At 46.5% G+C, this 26,745-nt stretch overlaps 1 protein-coding gene across 1 annotated transcript in view; it reads left to right on the top strand.

The window, feature by feature from the left end:
* The first annotated feature begins 8,083 nt into the window (after positions 1 to 8,083).
* Positions 8,084 to 26,745, top strand: part of PSMC1 (proteasome 26S subunit, ATPase 1) — a 38,246-nt gene continuing 19,584 nt past the window's right edge. Inside the window, exon 1 of the mRNA XM_081830076.1 lies at positions 8,084 to 8,087. Coding sequence (XP_081686202.1) covers positions 8,086 to 8,087 — 2 coding nt within the window. The 5' untranslated portion in view covers positions 8,084 to 8,085. The remainder of the gene's footprint in view (positions 8,088 to 26,745) is intronic.

Below are 26,745 nucleotides of genomic sequence, written 5' to 3'. Positions count from 1 at the left end.
ATTAAATATTGAGTATTTGTGAGCACCTCCCATGCCCATGGGAAGTCAGGAGTGAGAAGCAAGTCCAGAGCTGGGGGAAACTGCTTGCTTCTAGTTTTCTGGAATTCTGTTTCTCCCTCCTCTAAGGATTATCTGCCCCGACTCTTCTCCTCCCTTTACTGGAATCTCTGGTTCTTTTCTTCCTGGTCACCCTGGGTGCTCTGGGATATTCACTAACTGCAAGGACCCTTTAAACTTCCCCTGAGCTGCTTAAGCTCTACCTAGTGGGAATGGAGGGCAGCACCCAGCACCAATGCCTCATTCTCCTGCAGGAGAAAGAGTGGGACAGAGGAGTGCCAAGCTGAGAGGCACCACTCGGGGAAAATGGACAGGCAGCAGCACATTGTGTTAGCCAGGGATCTGCAGAGGAACAGAACCAATAGTATGATAGATATGTAGACAGAGATTTATTTTAAGGAATTGGCTCCTGCAATTGTGGGGGCCGGCAAGTCCAGATCTATAGGGTTAGGCCAGCAGGCTAGAGACCCAGGGAGGAGGTGATATTACAGCTCTTGTCTAAAGACAGTCCAGAGGCTGCCTTGCCTCGTCCTCCAGTGACCTCAGTTATTTGTTCTGTGTCTTCAACTGATTGGATGAGGCCCACCCACGCTCTGGAGAGCAATCTGTTTTACTCAAAGTCCACCCATTTGAATGTTAATCTCATCTTTAAAATACTTTCATAGTAACATCCAGACTGGTGTTTGACCAAATATCTGGATACCTTGGTCTAGCCAACTTGACACATAAAATTAACCATCACACCCATTAAACCCCTCAGAGGCTGGGAAAAAAAAAAAAAATTCAGAAACCATCCTAAGCCCTGAAATCCCTCTCTAGTCAGGCTTCAGGAGAAATGCACCAAATGGCACACTCTCGCCCAAGAGGACCGGGTGTCAGCTTTGAGGGAGGGAGGAGCCCTCCTCTAAGTTTCCGAGGACCTCCCTCAACCACCCCCTCAGTTCTAGGGGTGACAGCAGCTTTTTCCATTGCTGCCTCCTCACCCCCCACGAGTCTTCTTGCTCTGCTTTGAGTAGTTAACCACCTCTCATCAGGTTAACAATTGTTTCTGTTCAGTTTTCCCTGTTCAAACTGCCAGTGTGGTTTCTCTCTCCAAATGGACTCTAAGTAAATCAGAGGAGAGCCCTAAGGTGATGGCGTCTGATCTTTCCCTCCCCTGAGATAGCTGGGAGACTGAGGGAAAGGAAGGAAGAGAGAAAACTCCCAACTACAGTTCCCTACTCCAGTCTTTCCCCTTGCATCAGGCATTCCCTACTCTCGTATGTTAGAATGATTTGAGAGCCTTAAGAAAACGTGATGCCCCATTCCTGTCTCAGAGATTCTGGCTCCGTCGGTCTAGGATGGTACTCAGTCATGAGGATTTTTAACAGCTTCCAAAATTGTTGCGAGAGTGATTTTCATGAAGTTCTAAGTTTATGCTCTCTAACTTACTCTATATTCTGTGTTTTTATACATTTTTAAATTTTCCCTGAGCTATGTTTTGCAAGATTTGTTTGGAAAATTTTGGCCTGGCTGAGGAGGGAGGTGGTGTTGTTCTGACAGCCTAGAAAGAACAGTGTGAGTACGAGATTCAGATCAGACATCGGTCCCTCATTCCCTGCAGCGGCCCCTCACACACTCTTCTTGATGGGGCCCATGTGTTGAAGAAAGGATGCCAGAGTAAGACTGCTCAATTAGATACAAAACTGGTGAATGCGAAGAGATCACTTTTATAAATCCAGTAGAGGGACTTTTCTTAAGAGACAACGAAACAAAACAAAAAAAACCCTAGAAACAAATAGACTGTGATGCTAATGGTAATTAATTCTAAGTTGCTATATGGTTCACTCTTAATTGCTTCTTTGTAGTTATCTACTGTTTTAAAATATTCAAAAATTAAAAGTATAAAATACAACGGGTTCAGTGCCGACTAATGGAAAAATAAGACAGATTTGGATTTGAATATTGGCAAGTTTGTTAATTTCTCTGACTTTTAGTGTCCCCGTCCGTGAAACAGAAGAATTACCCTAACTTTACAGCTGAGTTGCACAGCTTAAATGACTATAAAACGACCAGAAGTTCCTGGCTCAGAGTAAGCACTCAATAAAAGGATTAGCTTACTCTGTTCTGGAAGACTCCAGGCTGTGTTTATGAACATTTGTCTCCCTCTTGCCTTAGGGTCATCCCGGCAGCTCTCTTTCTCTGCTATCCCTGTGCCTGTTGGACCAGCCACTTTCCGCTGTGCCTCCCCTAATTAGTGCTCCTAAAATAGACACCTATCCAAGTACCCAGTGTACCCAATATATTTTAAATTGTTTATTAAATATGAGTTATGAGAGACTGAACGAGGGTCTAAGCAAGAATGACTAGCTTTCCTGTTGGGGTTTTATGGCAGCTGATTCAAGGAAGGACTTTAGGGCTAAATCTATGCGCTGCTAGGTTCGTGCAATCACTCATTCATTTAGAAAACATTTATTGAACATCGACCGCCTGCCAGCTACTGTCTTGGGCATGAGAGGTAGAAAGATATTCATCTTGAGATGAATGGGTGACTTGAGATTCATGGACTTGAGACTTTATTCTACAGTATGGAACTTGTCAAAAGATTGGCCGCAGAGGCTTAGATTGATGTTCATGTGAATTTTTCTGGCCCCTTAAGATCTAGATAAGATCAGTTCAAAGCCCTCCCCTTCCTACCCCCAAGATTGCTGTGAATTCGAGAGGTGCTAATGCTTGTGTGATCATCTCTGGCTCTGAGACTCTTAGTAATCGAATTAGTGTTTTCTTTTTTAATGGATCTTTAAATGCCTTCCTGTGTGAACACGTGTGGTTCCTGTTGTGTGTGCCCCTCACAAGCACATACGTAGTATTTTTCTGGCTTCTCTCTCCCTCCTTTCTTCTGTGATGGTTAATTTTATGTGTCAGCTTGATGGGGCCACCTGATGCCCAGATATCTGGTTAAACATTTTTTCTGAGTGTATCTGCGAGGGGGTTTCTGGAAAAGAGATTAGGATTTGAATCCATAGGCTGAGTAAAGTAGACTGGCCTCCCCGATGTGGGTGGGCACCATCTTATCCCTTGAAGGTCCCAGTGGAACAAAAAGGTGGAGGAATGTTGGATTTGCTCTCTTTTACCTGAGCTGGGACATCAGTCTCCTGCTCTCGGGGTTCCTAGCTCTCTCGCCTTCAAATTACACTGTTTTCCTGGGTCTCCAGCTTGCACCGGACAGACTGTGGGACTCTTAGCCTCCATGATCCCATGTGCCAATTCTTCATGATAAATCTCTTTAGGGGGGCCTGGGTGTCTCAGTCAGTTAAGCATCTGCCTTCGGCTCAGGTCATGAACCCAGAGTCCTGGGATGGAGCCCCACGTTGGCCTCCCTGCTCAGCAGGGAGTCTGCTTCTCTCTCTCCCTCTGCCCCTCCCCCCACTTGTGTGCTCCCTCTCTCTCTCTCTCTGACAAATAAATAAATCTTTAAATCTCTTTGTATGTTTTATATATTATCTATATATCTACCTATCTATCATTCATCTATCTCCTATTGGTTCCATTTCTCTGGACACCCTAACTAATATTCCTTCCCACCTCACATTCTCATCCTTTTCTGGATTATTCTGGGGAACTACCAATTATTCTAACCTTTTGTGAATTGTCATAGTTACTTTCCTTCATTGCCCTTCCCTTTTGAATTCTACCCCTTCAGTGAGAGAAGGGCATATTGCTGAATCTAATAAATATCTCTAACTGGCCTCGCAAAGGAGAAGAGTTCTTCAAAATTATTGCTCGTAAGGATGCCATTATATATTAAAAGTCAAAGACCTTTCTCGAATATGGGGTTATTGGGGGTGGGAATACCCAGTTACAACTATCTGTTGATTCAAAACATTTCGTATTTAACATTTTTCTCTGATTAGTGAGGGGAGTTGGGGGACATTCCCCCAATTAGTTCCATTTTCAAAACCTTATGTAAGAGGACCCTTAGTTAGAACCCTCAATTATTCCGTGAACAAAAGCTATAATGGGAAGTGGATGCCACTCACTGGACAGTCATAATTCAGTCACTTGGTAAGTGCCTTAGCCTAAGTCATAGTGACAGGCTCACCACAGGGCAGTTCCCGCCATCACTCTTAGTCCAGTCAGTTGGGTGCATTTCTGCCACTGAGCATCCTCTGGCTGTTGCTGCTAGGGCAATGAAGAGATTGATTGGCAGATGTTACCTTTCCACCTCTGGACTCCATTTTCAAGATTTTTTTAGGAGGGAGGGGCAGAGGGAAAGGGAGAGAGAGAATCTTAAGCAGGCTCCACGCCCAGCAAGGAACCCAACATGGGGCTCGATCTCACAACCCTGAGATCATGACCTGAGCCAAAATCAAGAGTTAGATGCTTAACTGACTGAGCCACCCAAGTGCCCCTGGACCCATTTTCTTACTCAACTTAGCCCCTGTGAACCCTCATTTCTTCCACTCTCTTAATTTCCCCTCTTCACTTCAAAAGCCCATGTTTGGTGCCTCCTGTGACCAGACCTGAGCCAGTTTGGTCATTTACAATGGTTAAGGTCTCTGTGCAAAAAGACAGTAACCCCCGAAACTCTGAGATGAAAGAGTTAATTCCCCCCACCCACCAAACCTTACCACCGGGAACTAATGAAAGCAACTCTTAGACCAAATGCCACCCTACATATAGACATTTATTAAATAATCACTTAGTAGCATGCAGATCCCAAGCCAGTTCATACAGCCTGTTCCGAAAGCGTGATGAAGTCCCAGCTCCTGTCCTTCACATTCTCTGCCCACACTCCACATAAAACATTCAGCAAGAGAAATGGACCAACAGTCAGCAGCAGGTGGTCAGCATCTCTGGGTCAGACACGAGACCATCTAGGGGCGCGGCTGAGGACTGGGCTCCATCATTATCGCTTCCTCCTTCCTCTCCTGCACGTTTGGTTTCTTCGATTGGCTCTATCTGTGAGGACAGCTAACGCTTACTGAGTTCTTGCTATGCGTCAGACACAGTGCTAACTGCATTGTGTACATTACTTTATGCAGTCCCCCGAATAACCATACGATGTAAGAACAGTTATGTTGCCTGCTTTACAATCAAGGAACTCAGTTGGGGTGACTCAGAGACTTTTCCAAGGTTACAGAAATTAAATGTCCCCTTGGGACACCTGGGTGCCTCAGTCGCTTGAGCGTCTGACTCTTGATTTCTACTCAGGTCATGATCTCAGGATCTTGGGATCGAGTCCTGCATCGGGCTCTGCGCTTGGCGGGGAGTCTGCTTCTCCCTCTCCTTCTCCCTCTGCCCCTCCCCCGACTCCCCCTCTCTCTCTCCAGTGAATAAATAAAATCTTAAAAAAAAAAAGAACGAAATTAAAGATGCCCAAAGTGAGAGGAACAAAGAGGTACATCTGGCTGATGCCAAAGCTTTAAGCACTTACCATGCACTACATTTAACCACTGCACCACACGCGAGTCCACTCCCAATAAAACAAAGTAAAAAAGAAACAAGAAACAAAAGAAATTCCTTTGATATGCCACTTCATCTCTCCCCTGCCCTTCAGAACCACACTTCCTGAAGCAAGGTTTGGGGTTGCCATTCCTCTTCTCTACCCGTCTCCCCTCATCCTACACACTCGGGCTTTGCCTCCAGCACAGCACTGTGGTCACCAACACCACGAGATATGCTTACCAACAGCCTCCATATTGCCAGATCCCAGGGATTCTTCGATGTAGACCTTACTCGGTCTCCTAGAAGTATTCAGTTCCGTGGGCCACAGCCTCCCTACAATTGTGTCTGCCATTTTGTCCCTACTTCTCTGGGCACGGGGCCCCTCAAGGCTCTCTTCCTCACCCATCATGTACACATTCTCCAGGGTTTGCTCACAGGCACCCACCTGGCTTTCACTTCTGCTCCGTGGCACCCTAGAGCCCCATTGATGGCATTCATTTGTCCTGCTGGTTGTGGAAAAAAGAGGCAGGTTTCAACCTGTGTAGGAGATGCTTTCTTTGCAGACATTGCATCCCTGTGATATTGAAAATACTTGGGTAGGAGAAGTGTAGTGGGAGAGGCTACATCCACAAGTTAATCCAAACCTGTAACAACTCTCTAGGGTTATCTAATTCGCATAAGCAATGACAGAAGCATATTTTGGTTAGTGGAGTCATAAGTGAAGTATCGAGATCCCTTGTGTGATTAAGGATGAATACTGACCGGCCCTTATGATCAGGAAACCTCTGGACCTCTGGTTTGACCACAGGCCTTGCCTACCCTGCCATAAGGATGCTATTGTTCGAGGCTTTTGTGAATGGGGTAGATTTGTGTTCCTGAAACAGGCAAACACCTTTCCTGAAATTTCAACCTTTTGTGAGACGATCTGGACAGTTTACTAATAAATGCCTGCATGTTTGGCAGAATTTGGAGTGAGGCTTGCTCTCGTGATCACATACCACCTGGTAGGGGTTGTATGGATGGGGTCATAGAGCTCCTCCCTGCCCCCAAACACCACAAACTGCCCAGAATCATCAAAAGAGCCTGACATTCAATGCATACAAGATTAGCTTTTGGTATACAACACTCCTTTTGGAAATGGTAGCATCCCAGGTCAAAAAAAAAAAAATGTCCTACTTGTGGATTTCTTTGATATTTTTAAAAATAAATGTTCTGCTTTGGAATAATTTTAGGTTTATAGACAAGTTGCCCAGATAGGACAACGTTCCCATATACCCCTCAGCCAGCTTCCCTGAATAGTAACGTCTTACCCAATCCTGGTGCAATTATCAAAACTAAGAAATTAGCATTGGTACTTTACAGTTAACTCTTTTACATGGGTTTCACTAGCTTCACTAGGTTTTCGACTGAGGTCCCTTCTCTGGTCCATAATGCAAGTCCTTGAAACCACACTGTATGTAGTCATCGTGCCTCCCTCGTCTGCTCTGATCTAGGATGGTTTCTCAGTCTTTCCTTGCTTTTCATGTCCTTGACTGTTTTTGAAGAAGTCAGGTATTTTACAGAAGTCCCTTGGTTTGAGTTTTTTGTTGTTTTCTCACAATTAGACCGAAATTAGACTGAAGTTGTGGGTTTGGGGGAAGAGCCAATGTCTGAGGTGTCCCCACAACACCCACTGAAACCCCTCCACCGAGCAGGCGGGTCCCCAGAGTGCTCTGCAGGAGCCGTAGGCTGGAAAGGAAGCCTGAGGGATTAGGAGATGGTGCCCAGGAATTACATGACGGGATGTCACCCTGAAAAGCTGTGTCTATTTTGTGGCTAGTAGCAGTCCCAGGGCTAGAGGAAGGAAATGATAGTTGTTGAAGGAGATAAATATATCCTAGGCTGAGGGGGGACATGGCCAGCTGTGCATGGGAAATCCCAGCCCCTGTATACATATAGTAAATAGATGGGCCAAACATTCTGGTTAGAGACTTCCACCAACTCAGATTTTCCAAAACAAAGTTTTATCTTTTGTCCCAAAAAAGGAAGGAAAGAAGGGAGGGAGAGAGAGAGCGGGAGGGAGGGAGGTAGGGAGGGAGGGAGGGAAGAAGGAATATAAATCACCCTGGATTGTATTTGACTTTATACCAATATGCAGTCATAAAATATAATTTCTGAGATGTTTTATAGAGGAAAGAGATCCCGAAAGTCACACCACAGCCCTGCTCCAAGTGCAGGCAAGTGAAATTCCACTCTTAGCTATCTCTGGATTGAATGCAGGTCCCTGAGGAACAGGATTCCAGGGACTTTAACTTGAGGGTGAATGTTTATCAGCCGGTGTTCCTAATAAGAGGGGAAAGATACAGCCAGAGAGGCTGAGGTGCCCACAGGGGTGGGGACAGAAGTGGTCAAAGGCAGAGTCCACAATATTGCTAAGGGCTGGACTTGACCTTGAGCATGCTTTTCCATTAGTTCCACTGGGACAGACTCCTCATTCCACACTAACTGGATTAGTAGGAAATGGCAGAAATAAGTGGACAAATGGACTAACAGGTGAAGTTAGTTTAAAATCAGAAGTGAAATGAAATGCACAGAGCCCCAGTCTCTGGAGGAAGAGGCAAGATTATTGTTAATGGAGCGCTGCCAGACAAGCCCTGCCTTTGGGGAGCCCACTGCCTAGGGAGAAAGACACAGAAGTAAACAAATAACCACAAACTAATATCATATTAAAGGAACAGTGGGAGTACAGAAGTAGAAACACCATGCCTCAGAGAGTCAAGGTTGACTTCACAAAGAGGTTACATTTAGACTGGGTCTTGATGGATGTGTAGGAGTTTGCTGATGATGGATCAATGTGAGATGGTGAAAGAACGTGGGTGTTGAAGCCAAGCAGACCAAGGCTACAATCCCAGCTCCATTGTTTACCATTTGTGTGACCAGAGACAAATTATTTAGCCTCTGAGACTCAGCAACTCCACATATAAGATACCTAACATGAGGTGTCCTTGGGAGGATTAGAAACAATAATGTATATGCAGTATCTAGGTGCTGCCTGGCACCCAGTAGGCTTTTCGTAGCTAGCAGTCATGAGGGGAGAAGGTGCATTAGAAGTTGAGGGTATGGGGGCGCCTGGGTGGCTCAGGTGGTTGGGCGACTGCCTTCGGCTCAGGTCATGATCCTGGAGTCCCTGGATCGAGTCCCGCGTCGGGCTCCCTGCTCAGCAGGGAGTCTGCTTCTCCCTCTGACCCTCCCCCCTCTCATGTGCTCTCTCTCATTCTCTCTCTTTCAAATAAATAAATAAAATCTTTAAAAAAAAAAAGAAGTTGAGGGTATGTACAAAGGCATGTTGGAGGGATGAGTCACACAAAGGTTGGAGAGAGGATGTGTTGGAAAGCTTTTGGGGTCCAGAAAACCTGGGTTTGAATTTCTTCCCATCCTTGATTCGCCAACAGTATGGCCCTGGGCTAGTTATTCAACTTCTCTGCAACTGTGAAATGGGGATAACAACAGCACAGCCTCATAGGGCTGTCATGATGGTACAATGAGCTAATGCATGTGAAATGTCCAGCACAGCATGAGCCATCAGTAAGTGGTGGCTATTATTTCTATTGTCGTCATCCTTGTTCTTCTCTTTCTGTCATTACTGGGAAGAGGGGGTGAGGGAATGGAGCTAAGAAACAACAGATCACATCTGGCCCTCCACATACCCTGATGGTATTTATTGGTGGGTTTATCTCTCTGTTGTATCTCCCCACCAGAATGTGAGCTCTAGTGAAGGTGGGCTCTTTGTCTTGTTTACTGCAATGAGGCTAGTATCTAGCAGAGCATCTGACACATAGGATATTCTCCATAAACAGACATAGGATGAATGGGTGAATGGATGGGTAGATGGATGGTTGGATGGATGGTTGGGTGGATGGATGGATGGATGGTTGGATGGATGGATGGTTGGGTGGATGGATGGATGGATGGATGGGTGGATGGATGGATGGTTGGATGGATGGTTGGATGGATGTTTGGGTGGATGTATGTATGTATGTATGTATGGATGGATGGATGGATGGATGGTTGGATGGATGGTTGGTGGATGTTTGGGTGGATGGATGGATGGATGGATGGTTGGGTGGATGGATGGATGGATGGTTGGATGGATGGTTGGGTGGATGGATGGATGGATGGATGGATGGTTGGTTTGGGAAAAGCACAGGCCCGTTGCAGGGAAGACTCAGAGCAGGGCTATGACTATGGCTCCATTCCAGATGCTGTTAAAGCTCCAGAGTCCCCCTGTGTGCCAAAGCTCCAGGTGACCATAGCATCATTTGCACAGCTAGATTTGTAAAGGAGAAAGTCCTTGGGAGTGTGTATCAGTTTGCTTTGGCTATCATAACACTGCCTAACAAACACCCTCAAAACTTCAGTGGCCATCAGTGAGGAGCACCGATTTCCCTCAGGCGTGCATGGCTGGGGATTGGCTGAGCCAGGCTGTGCTCCCTGGAGGCGGCTCCGCACCAGGTGTCTCTCATCCGCCACCAGGAATCGGCAAGCTGCCCGGGAACACTCTTCTCGTGCTGATGGCAGAGGCGCCAGAGGGCAGGTAGAAATGCCAAAGACTAAGCACTTCATCGCCTCCATCTCATTCTACTGACCGGCAAGTCACCTGGCCAACCCCAAGGGGGGAACACGCACCAGCCATGGAAGTGAGAACTGCAAAGTCACGTGGCACAGGGTGGGGCTTGGGGGAGCTGTTCCCTCACCCTCTTTCCTTGTAGTTGGCAGCATTGAGGAACATGGATGAGGCAGCAGGAAAATCTCGAGTTCTCTCCAGAAGACAACAGAATCGTTTGTCGCCCACCTCCCTCTCATTACGATGAACTGGTGTCACTTTGACTAAACACACTTCAGTGGGTCGTGGAAGGATATTAGCTGTATTTTTTCTTTACCTCATTGTCTCTGAGAATATGAACAATAATATAATTTACAGTTGTCTGGATCTTGAAAGATTTCAAAGCATTCATTATCTTCCCGATCTTCACATCAACCCTGTGAAGTGTGCAGAGGAGGGAGAGAGCCCATGATAATGTATAATTAATAGCAACAGCAACTGTTAACAGCAACTAGCACTTCTTTAGCTTTTGCTGCATCCCGGGAGCTGATTTACACAACTGACTCATTTAATCAAGACTAATGGCTCATCACAGGGGCTCTGGAATCAGAATCTGCTTTGGAATCCCAGGGTTTCTGTTTCCCAGCTGTGTGGCCTTGGGCAACTTAACCTCTCTGTGTTAGTTTCCTAGGGCTGCCATAACAAATTACCACAAATTGGGTGGCTTAAAATAACCAAAATTTAGCCTCCAGAACTAGGAGGCTAGAAAGCCTCTCTTTGTAAGGACACCAGTCGTACTGGAGTAAAGGCCAACCCCACTCCAATATTAACTCCAGTGTTCACCCACCCAACTCAACTAATGACATCTGCAATGACCCTATTTCCAAATAACCAAATAAGGTCACGTTCTGAAGTTCCAGGAAGGACATGAATAGGAGGTGGTGGCAGGCTGAAGACACACTATCCAACCCAGCACACTCTCTAAGCCTTGTTTTTTCTTGTCCATCTGTAAAATGGTGCTGTTGGTGGTTCTGTGTTAGGGTACGGCAGGAAAGCTCTTGGCACAGAGCCTGGCACACTGAAAGTGCTCACCAAACGGAAGCTTTCATGTCACTGTCACCATCATCCCCACTTTACAGTGAGGGAAACGAGGTCCAGATAGGAGAAATTGGTTGTCATCCCATAAATGGCAGAGCCACGTTCTCTAATTCCTGAGCCAGTGTGCCATGCATACAATAGATGCTCCATAAATGCTCCATAACAACACCCTGAAGTCCGGCGGGCATATACCAAGCCATGGAGCTCTGTGATCTCTCCAGGCTGAAAGGAAAAGGATCCTGGAGGGTCTGGAGCCTGAGACCCCCGTCGGTCAGGGTTTTCTCCAGCTCCAGCCTGCAAGCTGGCTCCCTGCCTCTCCACTCTCTTTGAAATCAGTTCCTCATTCTACTGCTCTCTGCCCTGTGCATAGAGACGACACACCTGAGTAAGGAGGTTCACCATTAATATGGCAAATTGGATTCCATAAATTAGTCAATCCACTGCTGGCAGCCGTTTGGCTGGAATTTTTCCAGCAGCTGGTTTTTCAGCTGTTCAAACGCCACGGGGACTGCTGCCTTCCCAGGGACTCTACTCTGTCAAGAGGGTTTTGCTGAGATAGAGGAAGCCAAGTTTTGACATATAGTGAACGCTCTTGTTAACAAAGTGTACCTAGTCTTACCTCCGCGAGGGCTTCCCCAGGCACACAGCTGATTTCTCCTGGGAGCTGGGGGAAGCCTATGGGAATGAAATGGGCATGCATTGGCAGGTGCCTCTGCTGCCAAGATGTGGAGCCAGGCCCAGGCAGACTGCGATGGTCTGACAGAGGTCAGTTCAGACGTTGGGCTGCTTGGCTTCTGTCCCAGGACCCACTGTGTCGCCCAAGATCTCAGTTCCATTCTCTGGGAAGTTTCTTGCATTTCCCCCATACACAAGCCTCTGAGTCAGGTACACGTGGCAGGGCACAGACAAAAAACGGTTATGGTCCTTAGTCCCAGAGCTGCCAGGTTCCAAAAAGAGATGAGACATGCACAACCTCCCTAATTAAGTCAACAAATGAAAAGGTTCTAAGTCAGGAGCACAACTTTGGGGGGGGGCGGACAGTGTCAGGAAAAGCTTTATTGACAGGTGGCATCTAGGTGGGTCTTGAAGGTTGAATAGGAGTTCAACAGCTAGTGACAGAGTTAGAAGTATGAGTAAAGGCAGGAAGGTGGGAAGCCCAGGGCATGCACAAGAAACAAGAACTGGTCCCATTTGGCTGAAAAGCAGGAAATTAGGAGAGAAGCAACTAGAGAGGTGATAAATCATCATCATCATCATCCTTCTGAGGAGTCAATCCGTAAACCTACAAGCCCTAGAAAATGTCTACAAGCTCATCAGAGTCCTGATTTTGCAGTGTGAGGGATAATTCAGAAGCCATAGTAATTGTTTAGCAAGGTCCCACCAAGGCCGTGGCTAGAACACACCTGCACCCACAGGGGTAAAGCACCCAGCAGCCTAGCCCCCGGGAAGGGCTTTCCATCCACCCAGCTCTATTCCATCCCCATGACACCTGAGAATGCAAGGATTATAAACCCACTTTACAGATGGGAAGAGTGAGGCCCAGAGTTTCATGGTGGAGAATGACATGCTTAGGATCTCCCGGTGGTAATTAAAGAGAGGCAGATTTTTCCCCAGTCACCTGACAGTCATTTCAGAGTTTTCTGTCATAATTTGGTGCGTGTTTTCCTCGAGGTGCTGGAGGTAACTTGGTTAGGGGAGGAACGAGCACATGAGCCAGTGATTGGAGCAGGCTGATACTTGTAATTACTGAGGGAATGGGAAGAAGGGGCTCCTGATGCTGCTCCAGGAGTGAAGCCTGCCCAGAGTCTGGAAGAATCTCATCAGGAGTGGGAAGATGAAGAGAGCCAGGAACTCCAGGTAGAGGGAACAGCCTGTGCAAAGGCACAAAGGAATGAAATGCAAACTAACTAGAGTGTATGTTCCATCAGAATAGGAGCTTGGTCTATCCAGCAATATGCGCAGTGCCTGGCCCATGGTCATTTCTCAGTGGATATTGAATGAATGCATGAGTGAATGAACAACTAGTTTATTACAATTCAGGTTGAGTTCAAACTGGAAATAGTTTTAATTTTCTCCAACCTGGGGATGTCTGGGTGGCTCAGCCGGCTAAGCATCTGACTCTTGATTTCAGCTCAGGTCCTGATCTGAGTGTTGTGGGATTGAGTCCCCCACCCCCGTTGGCACTCAGCTTCTCTCTCTCTCTCTCCTTCTCTTCTTCTCTCTCCCTCTCCTTCTGCCCCTCCCCTCCAAATAAATAAATAAATAAATAAGTAAATCTTTAAAAAATTTTTTTCTCCAACTGTGCTTTCACCCATGCCTTGAAAAATCCTCCTTCCCACCCCTGGATATCTTGGGCAGATCCCAGCACTTTTGGTCATTTCTAGTATTAGGAACAGTCACATTTTCAGAAGACTCACTCCAATTAAAGTCTACTCCAGTCTAAAGCATCCCTCATCCCCCAACTCAGACCCAATTCATAGCTCAAGACACCGACCCACACAAACACACAGCAGTGGTTAAGGGGCGGGGCCTCTCCTTTCCTGCCCTTCCAGAACCCTCCCTAGTCTGTGGCTCTGACTGCACCTGGCCGGAGGGATTAGAGATGCTGCAAAAGTCTGTTACTGAATCTGAGCTCCTCAAGGGAGTGTGTTGCATTTTATTCTTTTTATTGAGATAAAATGGACATATAACATTGTATTAGTTTCAGGTGTAGAACATAATGATTCTCTACCTGTATATATTGTGAGGTGATCACCACTGTAAAGACAAAATTATTTTCTTTTCTTATGGTGAGAACTTTTGGGATCTACTCTCTTAGCAACTTTCAAATATGCAATACAGTATTATTAACTACAGTCGCCATGCTGTGCATTACCTCCTTAGGACTTTCTTATTTTATAACTGAAGTTTGTACCTTGTGACCACCTTCACTCATTTCACAGCCCCCGTTCCCCACCCCCTGCCTCTGACAACCCCCAATCTGTTCTCTGGATATCTGGGTTCAGGTGGTTTGGCTTTTTTTAAGAATCCACATATAAGTGAGATCAAATTGTATTTATCTTTTCCTATTTCACTCAGCATAATACTCTCAAAGTCCATCCATGTTATCCCAAATGGCAAGATTTCCTTCTTTTTTATGGCTGAATAATATTCCTCTGTGTGTGTGTGTGTGTGTACACATTGTACTATAAATACATCTTTATCCCCTCATCCATCAGTGGACATTTAGGTTGCTTCCATGTCTTGGCTATTGTAAATAAAGCTGCAATGAAGATGGGGGCGCAGATATCTTTTCGAGTTAGTGTTTTCATTTCCTTCAGACAAATAACCAGAAGTGGAATTGCCAGATCATGGGGTAGCTCTATTTTTAAATTTTTGAGGAACCTCTGTACTGTTCTCCACAGTGGCTGCATGAATTCGCATTCCCACCAGCAGTGCACAAAGCTTCCCTTTTCACATCTTCCCCAGCAGTTGTCATCTGTCGTCTTTTTGATACTGGCCCTTCTAGCAGATGCATGACAATATCTCATTGTGGTTTTGATGTGCATTTCCCTGAAGATGAGTGATGTTGAGTACCTGTTATGCACCTGTTGGTCATCTGTATGTCTTCTTTGGAAAAAATGTCTATTCAGATAATTTGCCCATTCTTCATCGGCTTGCTTGTTTTTGATATTGAGTTGTATGAGTTCTATATACATTTTAGATATTAACCTTTTATCAGAGGTTGTTTGTAAATATTTTCTCCCATTCAGTAGGCTGCCTTTTCATCTTGTTGATGGTTTTCTTCACTGTGCAGAAACTTTCGGTTTATGTCCTTTTGCCTGCTTAGTCTTGCTTTTGTGGCCTTTGTTTTTGGTGTCAAATCCAAATAATCATTACCAAGACTAATGCCAAAGAACTTAACCACCTATCATTTCTTCTAGGAGTTTTAGGTTTCAGGTCTTGTATTCAAATTTTTTTTTTTTTTTGCATTCAAATCTTTGAGTACATTGTTGTGTATGGCATAAGGTAAGTGTTCCAGTTTCCTTCTTTTGCATGTGTCTGTCCAGTTTTCCCAGCACCATTTATTTAAGAGACTGTCCTTTGCTCATTGTGTATTCCTAACTGCTTTGATGAAGCTAAATTAATTGACCATATATGCATGGGTTTATTTCTGGGCTTTCTATTCTGTTCTGTTGATCTACGTGTCTGCTTTTATGCCAATACCATACTGTTTTGAATACTATTGCTTTGTAATGTATCTTGAAATCGGGAAGAGTGATGCCTCCAGCTTTGTTCCTCTTTCTCATGATTGCTTTGGCTATTTGGTATCTTTTGTGGTTCCAGAGTATGTTGCATTTTGGAAGGGCCATTCTTCCTTAAGCTGGATGGTTTCGTGTATCACAAGAGGTCCAGCATCCCAGCCCACTAAATGCCAGGACGGCCTCCCTCCCCCGCCATCATTGTGACAAAAGCAGCCCCTCACACTTACAGATGCTCCCCTAGGAAGTGATATTATCTCATTTTGAGAACTGAGTCTTAGCTGGGGCTATTTGTCATTCTCTTTTGGCTGATATCCCCTGGTCAACATGCCAGCTCTTCTATGAAGCACAGCAGGGTTCTGCCAAGGCTCCCCGCGGATACCTCCACAGTGCCCTGCCCCCTGACTTTGGCTTTGCATTCTCCAGCTGACCTCTCGTGACCCCCAGCTCCTGCCCCTGGGAGGCTGTCACAAAGACTCTCTCTTCCTGCCAGGGTTTCCTCATGCTTGCAGACAGCATCTTGGTCCAGATGCACTAAAGGTTCAAGCCAGCTACTTTCTGTGGCGTCCTCTTGTTCCATGATGAGCAACAGACATACAGGCTGTCTGTGACTGTCCTCTCATTCCAACTGCCACCGCAAGCTGCCCCGGGCATGCTCCCAAGTGGGTCCTCCAACTCCAGGCACACATGTAAGTTCCCACCAAAATTACTCCCTCCCAGGCTGCAACCTGGTGCCCACACACGTCTGCAACTTAGCACACCTGCAGCTGGGGAGCAAGACACCGGTCCCTGTTGTTACAGGAACGCCCGCATCTCTAACTACTTGGGTTTTGCTCACTTGACTTGAATGGGGGAAGGGAAAATCTGGAGTGCTTTCTGCTTCCACGTGTGCCCTCCTCTCTCCAATGTCTAGTCTTGGAGAGGGGCCATTATGGCTGCTGGTGGGAGTGGATAGGATTCAGCCCTGTGGGGTCTATCTCTCCCAGCAGGTGGAAGAGTGTGTCTGTTCTCCATTTCAGGGTTTCTCCTAACTTCTGAAACAGCCACCACATGCCTTTTTCTGCTTCCCTTTACAAATGAATGAATAAACACAGTTCTTTGGGAAACTGTAAGTAGATCTCTGAGCCCAGAAGTCAGGGTGTATGTAGAGTAGATGAGAGTAAATGAGTCAGCTAGAGTCCTGGAATATATAGAGTAAGTGGTTTTTATGCACTAAACTCTACAGGATGGGCTTCCAATGCATCATCTCAGTTACAACCTAATTTTATGGAGAAGGAAATTGAGACCCAAAGAGGTCAGGTGACTTGCCCAAGGTCACCCAGCTGAGAGGTCGAGGGGCCAGGCCATGAACCAAGGTGGTCTCAGGAATGCCATGTTCTGAACCCTTGCTCTGATTACATGAAGCTCGTGGCAGAGCCATCCTGCCAGCAACCTGGACCACAAAGCCCTGAGTAGGGGCTCAGAGGGGTCCTCATTATGCCAGTGATTGATATCCCAGCATCCACCAGTCCCAGGCTATGGGAAGTCACGCTACCATTTTACTAATGAGTTCGGCCCTTATAAAACCAGTCCCCACCCAGTCACCACCCCTCTGTAGCCTCTTCCCAGTATGTCAAGTCAATAAGTCTATCCTCAGTCTCTTGCTGATGTGTGATTGTCAGATGCTGCCATCCAGATGCACAAGGAGAACCGCAAATAGTGCCAACAATGCAGGACTGTGGGAAGTCTATGACAGGGGTGATAGAGAGCTGCTCTCGCCTCAAGCAAATGCCTGGCCCCAGAGGATGTGGTGAGGGCAGACCAGCTAACACCCCAGGACAAGAGCTTTGACAAGAATGGCCTGATTGTGCCATGAAAACCAACCTGGAAGTGAAAGATTTAGGATCAAACTCTCATGTAGCCCCTCACAGTAATCACCCTACAATCAGCATCAGATTCATGCTTTGTTCACTTGTAAAATGGATGCAGAATGCCTTTATACCCTAAATTTCTTTATTTGTTGTTGTTATAGTTATTCATTCTATTTTTTATAAAGATTTTATATATATATTTATTTATTTAGAGAGAGAGAGAGAGAGTGAGGGAGTGGAGGAGCAGAGGGAGAGGGAGAGAATCCTGAAGCAGACTCCCCGCTGAGCACGGAGCCCGACACAGAGGCTCGATCTCACCACCCTGAGAGCAGACCTGAGCCGAAATCAAGAGTCGGACGCTCAACCGACTGAGCCAACCGGGCGCCCTTATTCCTTCTATTTTTAAAAAATTGATTTTCATCCACATTTCTTCTCTCTTTCTACTTTCTATTCCATTTCAGCCCCTGCTTTTGGAGACTGGTCAGATTGGGGAGGGAGAGAGAAGACAGAGGCCAGGGAGGGAGAAGTCCGAGGCAAAATGGAAAGAAGGAGGGCAGGACAAAGGATGTGTGGCACACATCCACGGTGCCACCCCCCGCAGCAACACTGGGAATGGCAGCTGGCGACGGCCTTCCCGAGCTTGGTGGGCGGGACACAGACACGATGGGTCTGGGGAGGCCTCGGCCATGCCTCCTCCACAGACACTTACCGAGTGCCTCCTGCATGCTGGAAGTGCTGCTGGCCCAGAGGAGGGAGAGCTCCGTGGCTGACGATCTGTGAGGAGAGAGAGGTGCATGAACAGAGAATTCTATATAAAGTGTGGTGTGTTGTGTTTTGTCTTTGAGAAAAGCGAATAGTGAGTCTCTAGGGAATGACGTTGTTATAGGTTGAACTGTGTTCCCTTCCCAAAAAAGATATGTTTAAGTCTTAACTCCCAATACCTCCGGATGTGGCCTTATTTGGAAATAGAATCATTGCAGATATAATCCGTTAAGGCGAGGCCAGGCTGGACGAGGGGGGGCCTCTACCCCACTACGACTGGTGTCCTTCTAACAAGATGGCCACGGGAAGACGGAGACAGAAGCTGTGCAGCCTCAAGCCAGGGGACGCTGGAGGCTAAGGGAGGGACATAGAACAGCTTCTCCCACAGCCTCCCAGAGAGCAAGGCCCCTCCAACGCCTTGATTTTGGACTTCTCACCTTCAGAATCGTGAGACAGGACATTTCTGGCATTTTAAGGCACCCAGTTGGTGGTACCTGGTTCCACAGTAGTCCTAGAAAACTAATGTATACGCTGAATGAAAAAAAAAAAAATCCCCCAAGGTAACAACCTGTATGATTCTTTTTGTTAAGCGTGCTGGAAATGACAAAATTATGGAAATCAGAACAGATTTGTGGTTGCTAGGGCTTGGGGGTGGGGAGGAAAATGAGTGTGCCTGTAAACGGGACCCAGTGGTTGACTTAACTACCTCCATTTTGACCTCAATCTGTACTTTCTGACTGATTAAGTTCTTCTCCCCAGCTCATTTCTTAACTCGGGGCTAGGCGGGCAAAGCCTCCCGTGGTGGGAACCGAAACTGCCCCTTCCAGCAGTAAGGACTACACTGACGCCAGCAGGACCCCGTGTGATTGACCCCAAGACAATGACCGACCTGACCTGTGCTGTCCAGCTGCCTGCATCCACTGACCTTCGTCCCACCATTTTCTTAGAGAACCCTACAAGTATTTACAGCACTTTGGAGACAGCCGTTGGGACACTAGTCTGCTGTTCTTCCCTGAGCCGGCCTCACCGAAATAAATCCCTTTCTCATTTCACCACTGCTCTCTCTCTGCTTCTGGATTTACTAGGACAAGTGGCCGAACCCGGTCCGTTTGGGCCCCCCCGGAGCCAAGTGCTCTTGGTCTTTGGTAAATTACTCCCAGTTTGCTGGTGAGAAATTGGCGCTCAGAGACATAAAGACCACACAGCTGATGGGCCGTCGGGTCTAACTTAGACATTCTGGCTCCCAACCTGTATTTTCTTTGCCTTTTTGTCTCTAGAAAATCCAGAGAGTTTTCAGACTGGGATGCACCCTAAGTTCACACTCTACAACTTCCCATCCAGTTGTTCTGTACCTCTGCTTAGCTGCTGGGGACCCCACGACCTTTGCTTGGGAACATCTCTGCCTGGCTCCCTCCTCCTTTCAGATTTCATCTTCAACACCGTGGGGATCCACTCAGAACCCCAGAGTTGGTACAAAGATTAAGCTGAAAACATTTGAAACTCAACAGATGCAGAAAGAAACCTTCTCAGAGCCTCCCTTATCTGACTAACAGCTGCAACTTCTAGGAAATGAGGCTTCCATGAATTCCCTCTTTGGGACAAGTCTACTTCCAGGAGAGAGACCAAAGGTAAACCTACAGTAAACTCCTCTCTGGGGGAGTTTCACGCCCCTGAAGAAGATGGAAAGGCTACGCGTACCCATATAGACAAGCATCATCACAAACTTCCTATCTCCCATTTGTTTTCCTAAAAATCCATTTGTCTTTTCTAAAGAAACCTATTTGCTGTTCCCATAGAAGCCTCTCCCCCCACTTTCTCCTACTAAGCTTAAGTATATAAGCCTCTAACTTTATCCATGTATTGAACTACATGGATACCTACTTCTGTTAGCTTCTTTTGCTATGCATACAAATAAGCCTTTTTTTCTCCTGTTGATGTCTCTTTTCAGTTTAATTTGCATGTCCCCATTGACTGAATCTAAGAGGGTAGAGGCAAAGTTCTTCCTCTCCCACAACAGTATCTACCCCAGGACCTCTTGTCCCTGACCCTCACATCTGCTCTCTACCCTGGCCATATCTCCTCACCCTACTCTCTGAGCACTTATCCCACAAGAGTTAGATGATTATTACTGGGGACAAAGGTTTATAATGCCCAGACACTGTCTTTTGGCTGCCACATCTCCTGCTCACTCCCCATATCCCTGTATCACTGTGTCCCTGCCCCAGGTACCTGGTGGGGCCTCCTTGTTTACTGATTGAAGGAATGGGGTGTCCTGCTCAACTGTTCTGCACTGTGTCTGGCCACGTGCAGAGACATTTACACTGAAATCACCTCCACTCCCCTCCAGGGTTTTCAGTAGGGAGTCTGCTTGGGATTCTCTTTCTCCCTCTCCCTCTGCTGCTTCCCCTGCTCACACTCTCTTTCTCTGAAATAAATAAATAATCTTTTGAAAAGAAATTGTTCTACCACTTAGATAGATAAAAACCCCAGCTAACAGTTTGGTGTGTTTCCTTAACCTTTTTTTCCCCCTTATGTATAATAAGCCCGTAAGCAAAATTGGGACCGTACTATATATTTAGTGTTATATTTTCCCTTTTTACTTAAAATAATATCACCATCATTTATCATGAATATGTTTCTCATGTCATTAACTACTCCTTGAAAGAAATGAATTTTAATAATCTGTAATATTCTATTACATGGGTTTATTTCCTTCATTCACTAAATATTTATTGAACGTCTACAATGCGCCGAGCACTATTTTAGGCACTGGGGAACAAGTCAGAGGAGGTCCAGGTCCCCAGCCTCATGTAGCGGAACTCTGGGAGGGGAAGAGACAGGCAATAATGTGATATTTTGGTTGTCAGATTTGCCATCATGTATACGAGCCTGTATTTTTTGATGTTTATGCTGCTTTCACATTTGAGAGCAGGGGCTCTGGGTCAGAAAGATCTGAGCTTTCCCACGTATTACGTGCCTTTGGTAAGTTACTCAACCTCTTTGTGCCTCAGTTTCCTCATCTGTAAAATGGGTATAAAAGTACTCGCTGACGTAAATGAGATAACGCAGGCCAAGCACCCAGCGTGTGGTAATCACTTAACACAAGTCAGCTGTCATTATTATCACAACAAATGAACAGAAATCCACGTGCCCACACTTAGTAATTTTTGCAAGATAAACTCCTAGCCTTAGAATGAGGGGGTCAAGATTCACATTTGTAAAGCACTGACATATTGCCAAAATGTCCCGGAGGAAGACTCCACTCCCATCTAGAGTCCCAGCGCATTGGTGGAACATGCCCGGGAGATCTCCTTAAGGACCATATCCACCCGCCTTTCGGTTCCCTGTCCCGATGCTTCTATGTTGCCCTATGCACCTGACACCACTGACGTCCTTGAGAATTCTCTCCCCATTGCTTCCTTGACCCCTACACTGCAAGGACTTCCGTCGCGTCGTCCCTCTGCCCCCCCACCCCCACCCCATGCCCCTGACTCCTGTCTGATGAGTCTGCCCTGGGCCGACAGGACTGGCCTCTTCCTCCACGTCCCCCGCCTTGGAGAGCCCCATGGCTGTGGCCAGCACCTCTGTGAAGACGTTGTCCACAGCCACTTATCTACCTTCCGTTCTATATTGTGATTGTCTTACCTCGAGTTCGTTGAACTTCTTGATCTGTGAGTGAATGTTTTTTCACCTACCTTGAGGTGTTCTCAGCAATTCATTTTTCACAATTTTTTTTTTTGCCTTTTGTATTCCCCTTTCTTCTGGGGCTGCATTTACGTGTATGTTATAACACTAGATATGATCCCAGACCTCTGAGGCTCTGTTCCTTTTGTTTTGTTTTTTTTCCACTTTCTCCTTTCCTTTGGGTTGTTAATTTCTATTCATCATTCTTTAAATAACACTGATTCTTTCTTCTGCCCATTGAACCCACCTAGTGAGGTGCTTAGGCTTTTGAGTAATTCAAATCTTGACCCACACCACTTCCTAGCCGAATCTCCCCAACCTCTCTGAACCCCAGCTCCTCATAAAATAGGGGTGATGATACCTCTTTCTTAGATCTCAGTGATAATTAAATAAGATAAAAGTGTGCCAAGTTGGTTCACAGAGTAATCATTCAATCAATGGTAGTGATCCATATTTCTAAAACTTAAACTTTTAGTTTTGAGATAATTATGGATTCACATGCACTTGTTAGAAATCATACAGAGAGATCCTGCATAACCTTTACCAGCTTCCCCCAGTGGTAACATTTAGCACAATTGAGTGCAATGTTCTTAGTGGGGCCCAGACAGGGTTCGGCCGCTCACTGCTGGCAAAATCCAGAGGCAGAGAGATGAGCTGGGTTGAAACAAGAAAGGGATTTATTTCGGTGAGGCCAGCACAGGGAAGAACAGCAGACTAGTGTCCCAAAGGCTGTCTCCAAAGTGCTGAAAATACTTGTAGGGTTCTCTAAGAAAACGGTGGGATGAAGTTCAGCAGGTGCAGGCAGCTGGGCAGCACAGGTCAGGTCGGTCATTGTCTTGGGGTCAATCACACGGGGTCCTGCTGGTGTCAGTGTAGTTCTTACTGCTGGAGGGGGCAGTTTTGGTTCCCACCACGGGAGGCTTTGCCTGCCTGGGCTTCAGCCCCGAGTTAAGAGATGACTTAATCAGTCAGAAAGTACAGACTGAGGTCAAAATGGAGGTAGTTAAGGCAATGACTGGGTCCTCTTTTAGTAACACACAGAAGTCAAAGCATTGCTGTACATCATCTGGGTGCATGGCTGGTGGCCACTGGGCACTCAGTAAATATGCACGTGGAACCTGAAGTCTTCAGCTTTAGGGCACCTGGGTGGCTCAGTCAGTTAAGTGTCTGCCTTCAGCTCAGGTCATGATCCCAGGGTCCAGGGATCAAGTTCCGCATCAGGCTCCCTGCTCATCGGGGAGTCTGCTTCTCCCTCTGCCCCTCCCCCAGCTTGTGCTCTCTCTCTCTCTTTCAAAAATAAATAAAAAAGAAAAAATAAATAAAAATAACAAAACAAAGTCTTCAGCTTTGGTTCATCTCTGGAGATCCAGAGCTCAAGGCAGAAACAAAGAGGAAGGGGGTTGGGGGTAGGACCGGGAGTGACCTGGTTCCAGCCCCAAGAGGGGCTCAGGCAGGTCTTCCTCCAGTATGGGTGGCCAGCCAGGTGGAGCCTGGACAGAGGGATGGAAGGCGGTCACAGTGATGCCAGAGAACAGATTCCAGAAGCAGTGCCTGAAGGGTGTAGGGGAGGGAAACTAATTTTCCCTCTACCTTTCTAGGTTCTTGGCTGAGACACCCCTGAAATAAAAAGACTGATTAACAGGAGAAAAATAAACAAAGTTTAATAACATGTATACCTCCTATACACCTTGGAGAGACCCAGGAAAACTGAATATCTCTCAGAAATGGCCCGAGCCATTCCCTAAAATACCATCTTCAGCTAATGACAAAATGGGAGGTCACCAGGAAAGCACAGAAAACAAGGGTATGGTTGTTATGCAGACATCAGTCATTGCCTTCTCCTTTGATAAGAGTTTCCAGAGATTTGGTCATGTCCCTTTTCCTGGTACAATGAGGGAGTCACCCTTACAGATGGAGATTTCCCTTATACTTGTCAATGTCTTTTACAAAAGGGTAACTTCTAATCAGTTTTCAGAGCTGCTCCTATGTCTGCAGATTCTTAAAAATAACCAGCTTAAAATCATGCTCATGCCTGAGAAGCATGTTTTGGGATGACATATTCTGTTCCTCTTTGGGGGCCAGGTTTGAACCTCATAGAGGCCAAATACCAGGCTTCACGGACAGAAGGGGTTTCGTGAGAAAGAGGACGGGTCAGCCCTGGGGAGTGAGTCAGCAGAGGGTGCCCAGGGAGAGGACCCAGGCCTTTTGGGAGCCTAGCACCAGAGACCAGCTGGGAAGGGAACTTCTTAACTGGTCTGGAGAAACCGGCCCCTGCGCAGTATTTGGTTGCGTGGCTCCCTCTGCTGACGAATATCTGAACTGCACGCACCTGTTGGCCACCCAAGAAAACTGCCTCCGTTCATTCCTCCTTCAGTCATCAAGCACAGAAGACACACCCCCAATAACAAGCAGCCTGGGCGCTAAAGCTGGAAGTTATTTTTGGTGACAGATTATCAAACTTCAAGTCATTTTACACAAACACTTCACATAAAATGTATTTAACAAACCTATGTCGTGCTTACTACATGCCAGCCACTATTTTAAATACTTTACAAATGTCACCTAATTTGTTATTCCAAGTAGTTCTGTGGGTAGGCTCGATTAGTACACCCATTTTACAAATGGGAAAACTCGTGCCTGGGGCCACCCACTGATTGATAGGCTATGTGAGCGGCAAGCTGGGGTCAAATCCAGGCAACCTGACTTCAGTCTGTGCTCTTAACCATCATGCTACCGTAGAGAACAAGATGGAGTCACTCATGTCAAGCAGTGACTCACGTCAAGCAGTGATGCAAGCAGCCAACGGTGTTGCCGCTAAGACCAGGTATCGCCGAAAGCAACCCTGGCTGACAACATCCAGAACCCATAACCACTAGAACCAGAGAAGACCGGCAAAGGCCCCAGACTGATTAAACCCCTTTTAAAGAGAGGACTTTGCAGCAAACTGTCAGACTCTCCAGACGCTGACCTTTCACGTCTGACCACATCAAAAGGGCAACTGCCCCATTGATCTCTGAACATAGCAGAGATCCTCCATGGCTGGACATGATAAGCAGCAGGTGGACATGATAAGCAGCAGGTGCCAAGAGCTGCCCGGAACCAGCACCCCAACCGCATGCCCTTCACCCCAGCTGCGTGTTCACAGACTGACTTCGCATTCGGCTCGTTAACTTCTTACCTCTTTTTGTATCATGTTTGCTGTGTGACTTTATCTCGTGCGTGGCTTTGTGTGACGTGTATGAAGCCAAGTTAAACGCGTCGTGAAATGTCCTTGAATTTAGAATCCTGAACCTGCTTTACAACTAGGTTAACCTCGCTTTAGGATCGAATCACATTGACATTGTAGAAAGACACACTCATGTATGTGCCTTCATAGCGTCCACAGGATTCCATGTCATGAACTCACTGCACATTAGGCAGTTTGGAAGAATCAGAAGAGACTCCTTGAGCCTTGCTTGAACTGACTATAGCAGAACTAAAAATAATCAATTGGGGAATAGATTTGTGTGAATATAGATTTTCCAGGCATCTCACCTGGGGTAAGATCCTAAGGTATCAGCAAAGGCGGGTGAAAACAAAACCGGTTCCATGCAGGGTGCAATTGGCAGGGGAAACTCATCCCCTTTGCAAGCCGGGCCTGCCGTGGAACTAGCCAAAACCGAACCCAAGGGAGACCATTTCAGGAAGGCACTTGGAGGGTTAAGAAAAATCAAACCAGGGGCACCTGGGTGGCTCAGTCAGTTAATCCTCTGATTCTTGATTTCGATTCTAGTCATGATCTCAGGGTTGTAAGATCGAGCCCCGAGTGGAGCCCAGCGCTGCTGAGCATGGAGCCTGCTTAAGATTCTCTCTCCCTCTCCCTCTGCCCCTCCCTGTTCTCTCTCTCTCTCACTCAAAAAAAAAAAAAAAAGTGAGAAGGGCCAAGAGGCAGGATACCATATTTTGTGTAGAAGACCCGTGGTACCCACAGAGTTACAAGTCAGAAAGAAGCTCGCTACCAGGACCCTGGGAGATGTAATCACGGATCTGAAGGATCCTAAAAACGTAAAGTCGTTATTGTCCTGAGCACCTACGGCTGAGTCTCCCATCTTACCAAAGAAAACCATTTTGAAGCCAGACCAGGACCAACAAAGGGGCAAAGATAGTATTCTATTACTAATAAAGTAATAAGGAAGAGCAAATCAGTGACTACTTTAAAGGACAAACACCCATGGGACCACCCATCCTGAGGACCCAGGAAACTATGATGGGGGAGGATTATCAAAGCAGACCTATTATTACAAGGAGGAGTGTTAAATTTTTTTTAAGATTTATTTATTTTAATTTAGAGAGAGAGAGCAAGTGCGAGTGTGCAGGCGAGCAGGGGGAGGGGCAGAGGGAGAGGGGGAGAATCTCAAGCAGACTCCCTGCCGAGTGTGGAGCCCGACATGGGGCTCGATCCCACAACCCTGAGATCATGGCCATGAGCCAAAACCAAGAGTCAGACTCTCAACCGACTGAGCCACACAGGCGTGGCCCAGGAGGAGTGTTAAATTAAATCACAGGCAAGGACAACCCATGGAGGTAGCACAAGGTGGAGAATCTACTTGTGCAGAGATTCAAAAGATTAGGACATGTTTCTGTCAAAAACCATTTCTCTGCTGTAGACTGGTTGCTCCACGTGCGGGATAATGGAGCAAACACAATAGCACTAGTGGGCACAGAGACGCATCAGACGTGTGGTCTTAGGGGCAACAGCCTCAGCTGCTTGCGTCACTGTTTGATGAGCGACATATTAAGAAGTTTACGTAGTTGGGGGCACCTGGGTGGCTCAGTCACCTTGCCTTTGGCTCAGGTCAGGAGCTCAGGGTCCTGGGATCAAAGCCCACATCAGGCTCCCTGGTCTGCTTCTCCTTCTGCCCCTCCCCCTGCTCATGCTCTCTCTCTCTCTTTCAAATAAATAAATAAATATTTTTTAAAAAATAAGTAAATCAGAAGCCTCTGCCTGAAAGGGTAGCAGAGATAATGGATCATGTTTTGATATGTTTTGGTAAACCTTTTGGGC

The sequence above is a fragment of the Leptonychotes weddellii genome, chromosome 9, assembly GCF_054177405.1.
Source record: "Leptonychotes weddellii isolate Sample4059 chromosome 9, ASM5417740v2, whole genome shotgun sequence".
Taxonomy (NCBI): Eukaryota; Metazoa; Chordata; class Mammalia; order Carnivora; family Phocidae; genus Leptonychotes; species Leptonychotes weddellii.
Note: the sequence above shows the minus strand (reverse complement) of the source record. Positions and strands in the feature narration are given on the sequence as shown.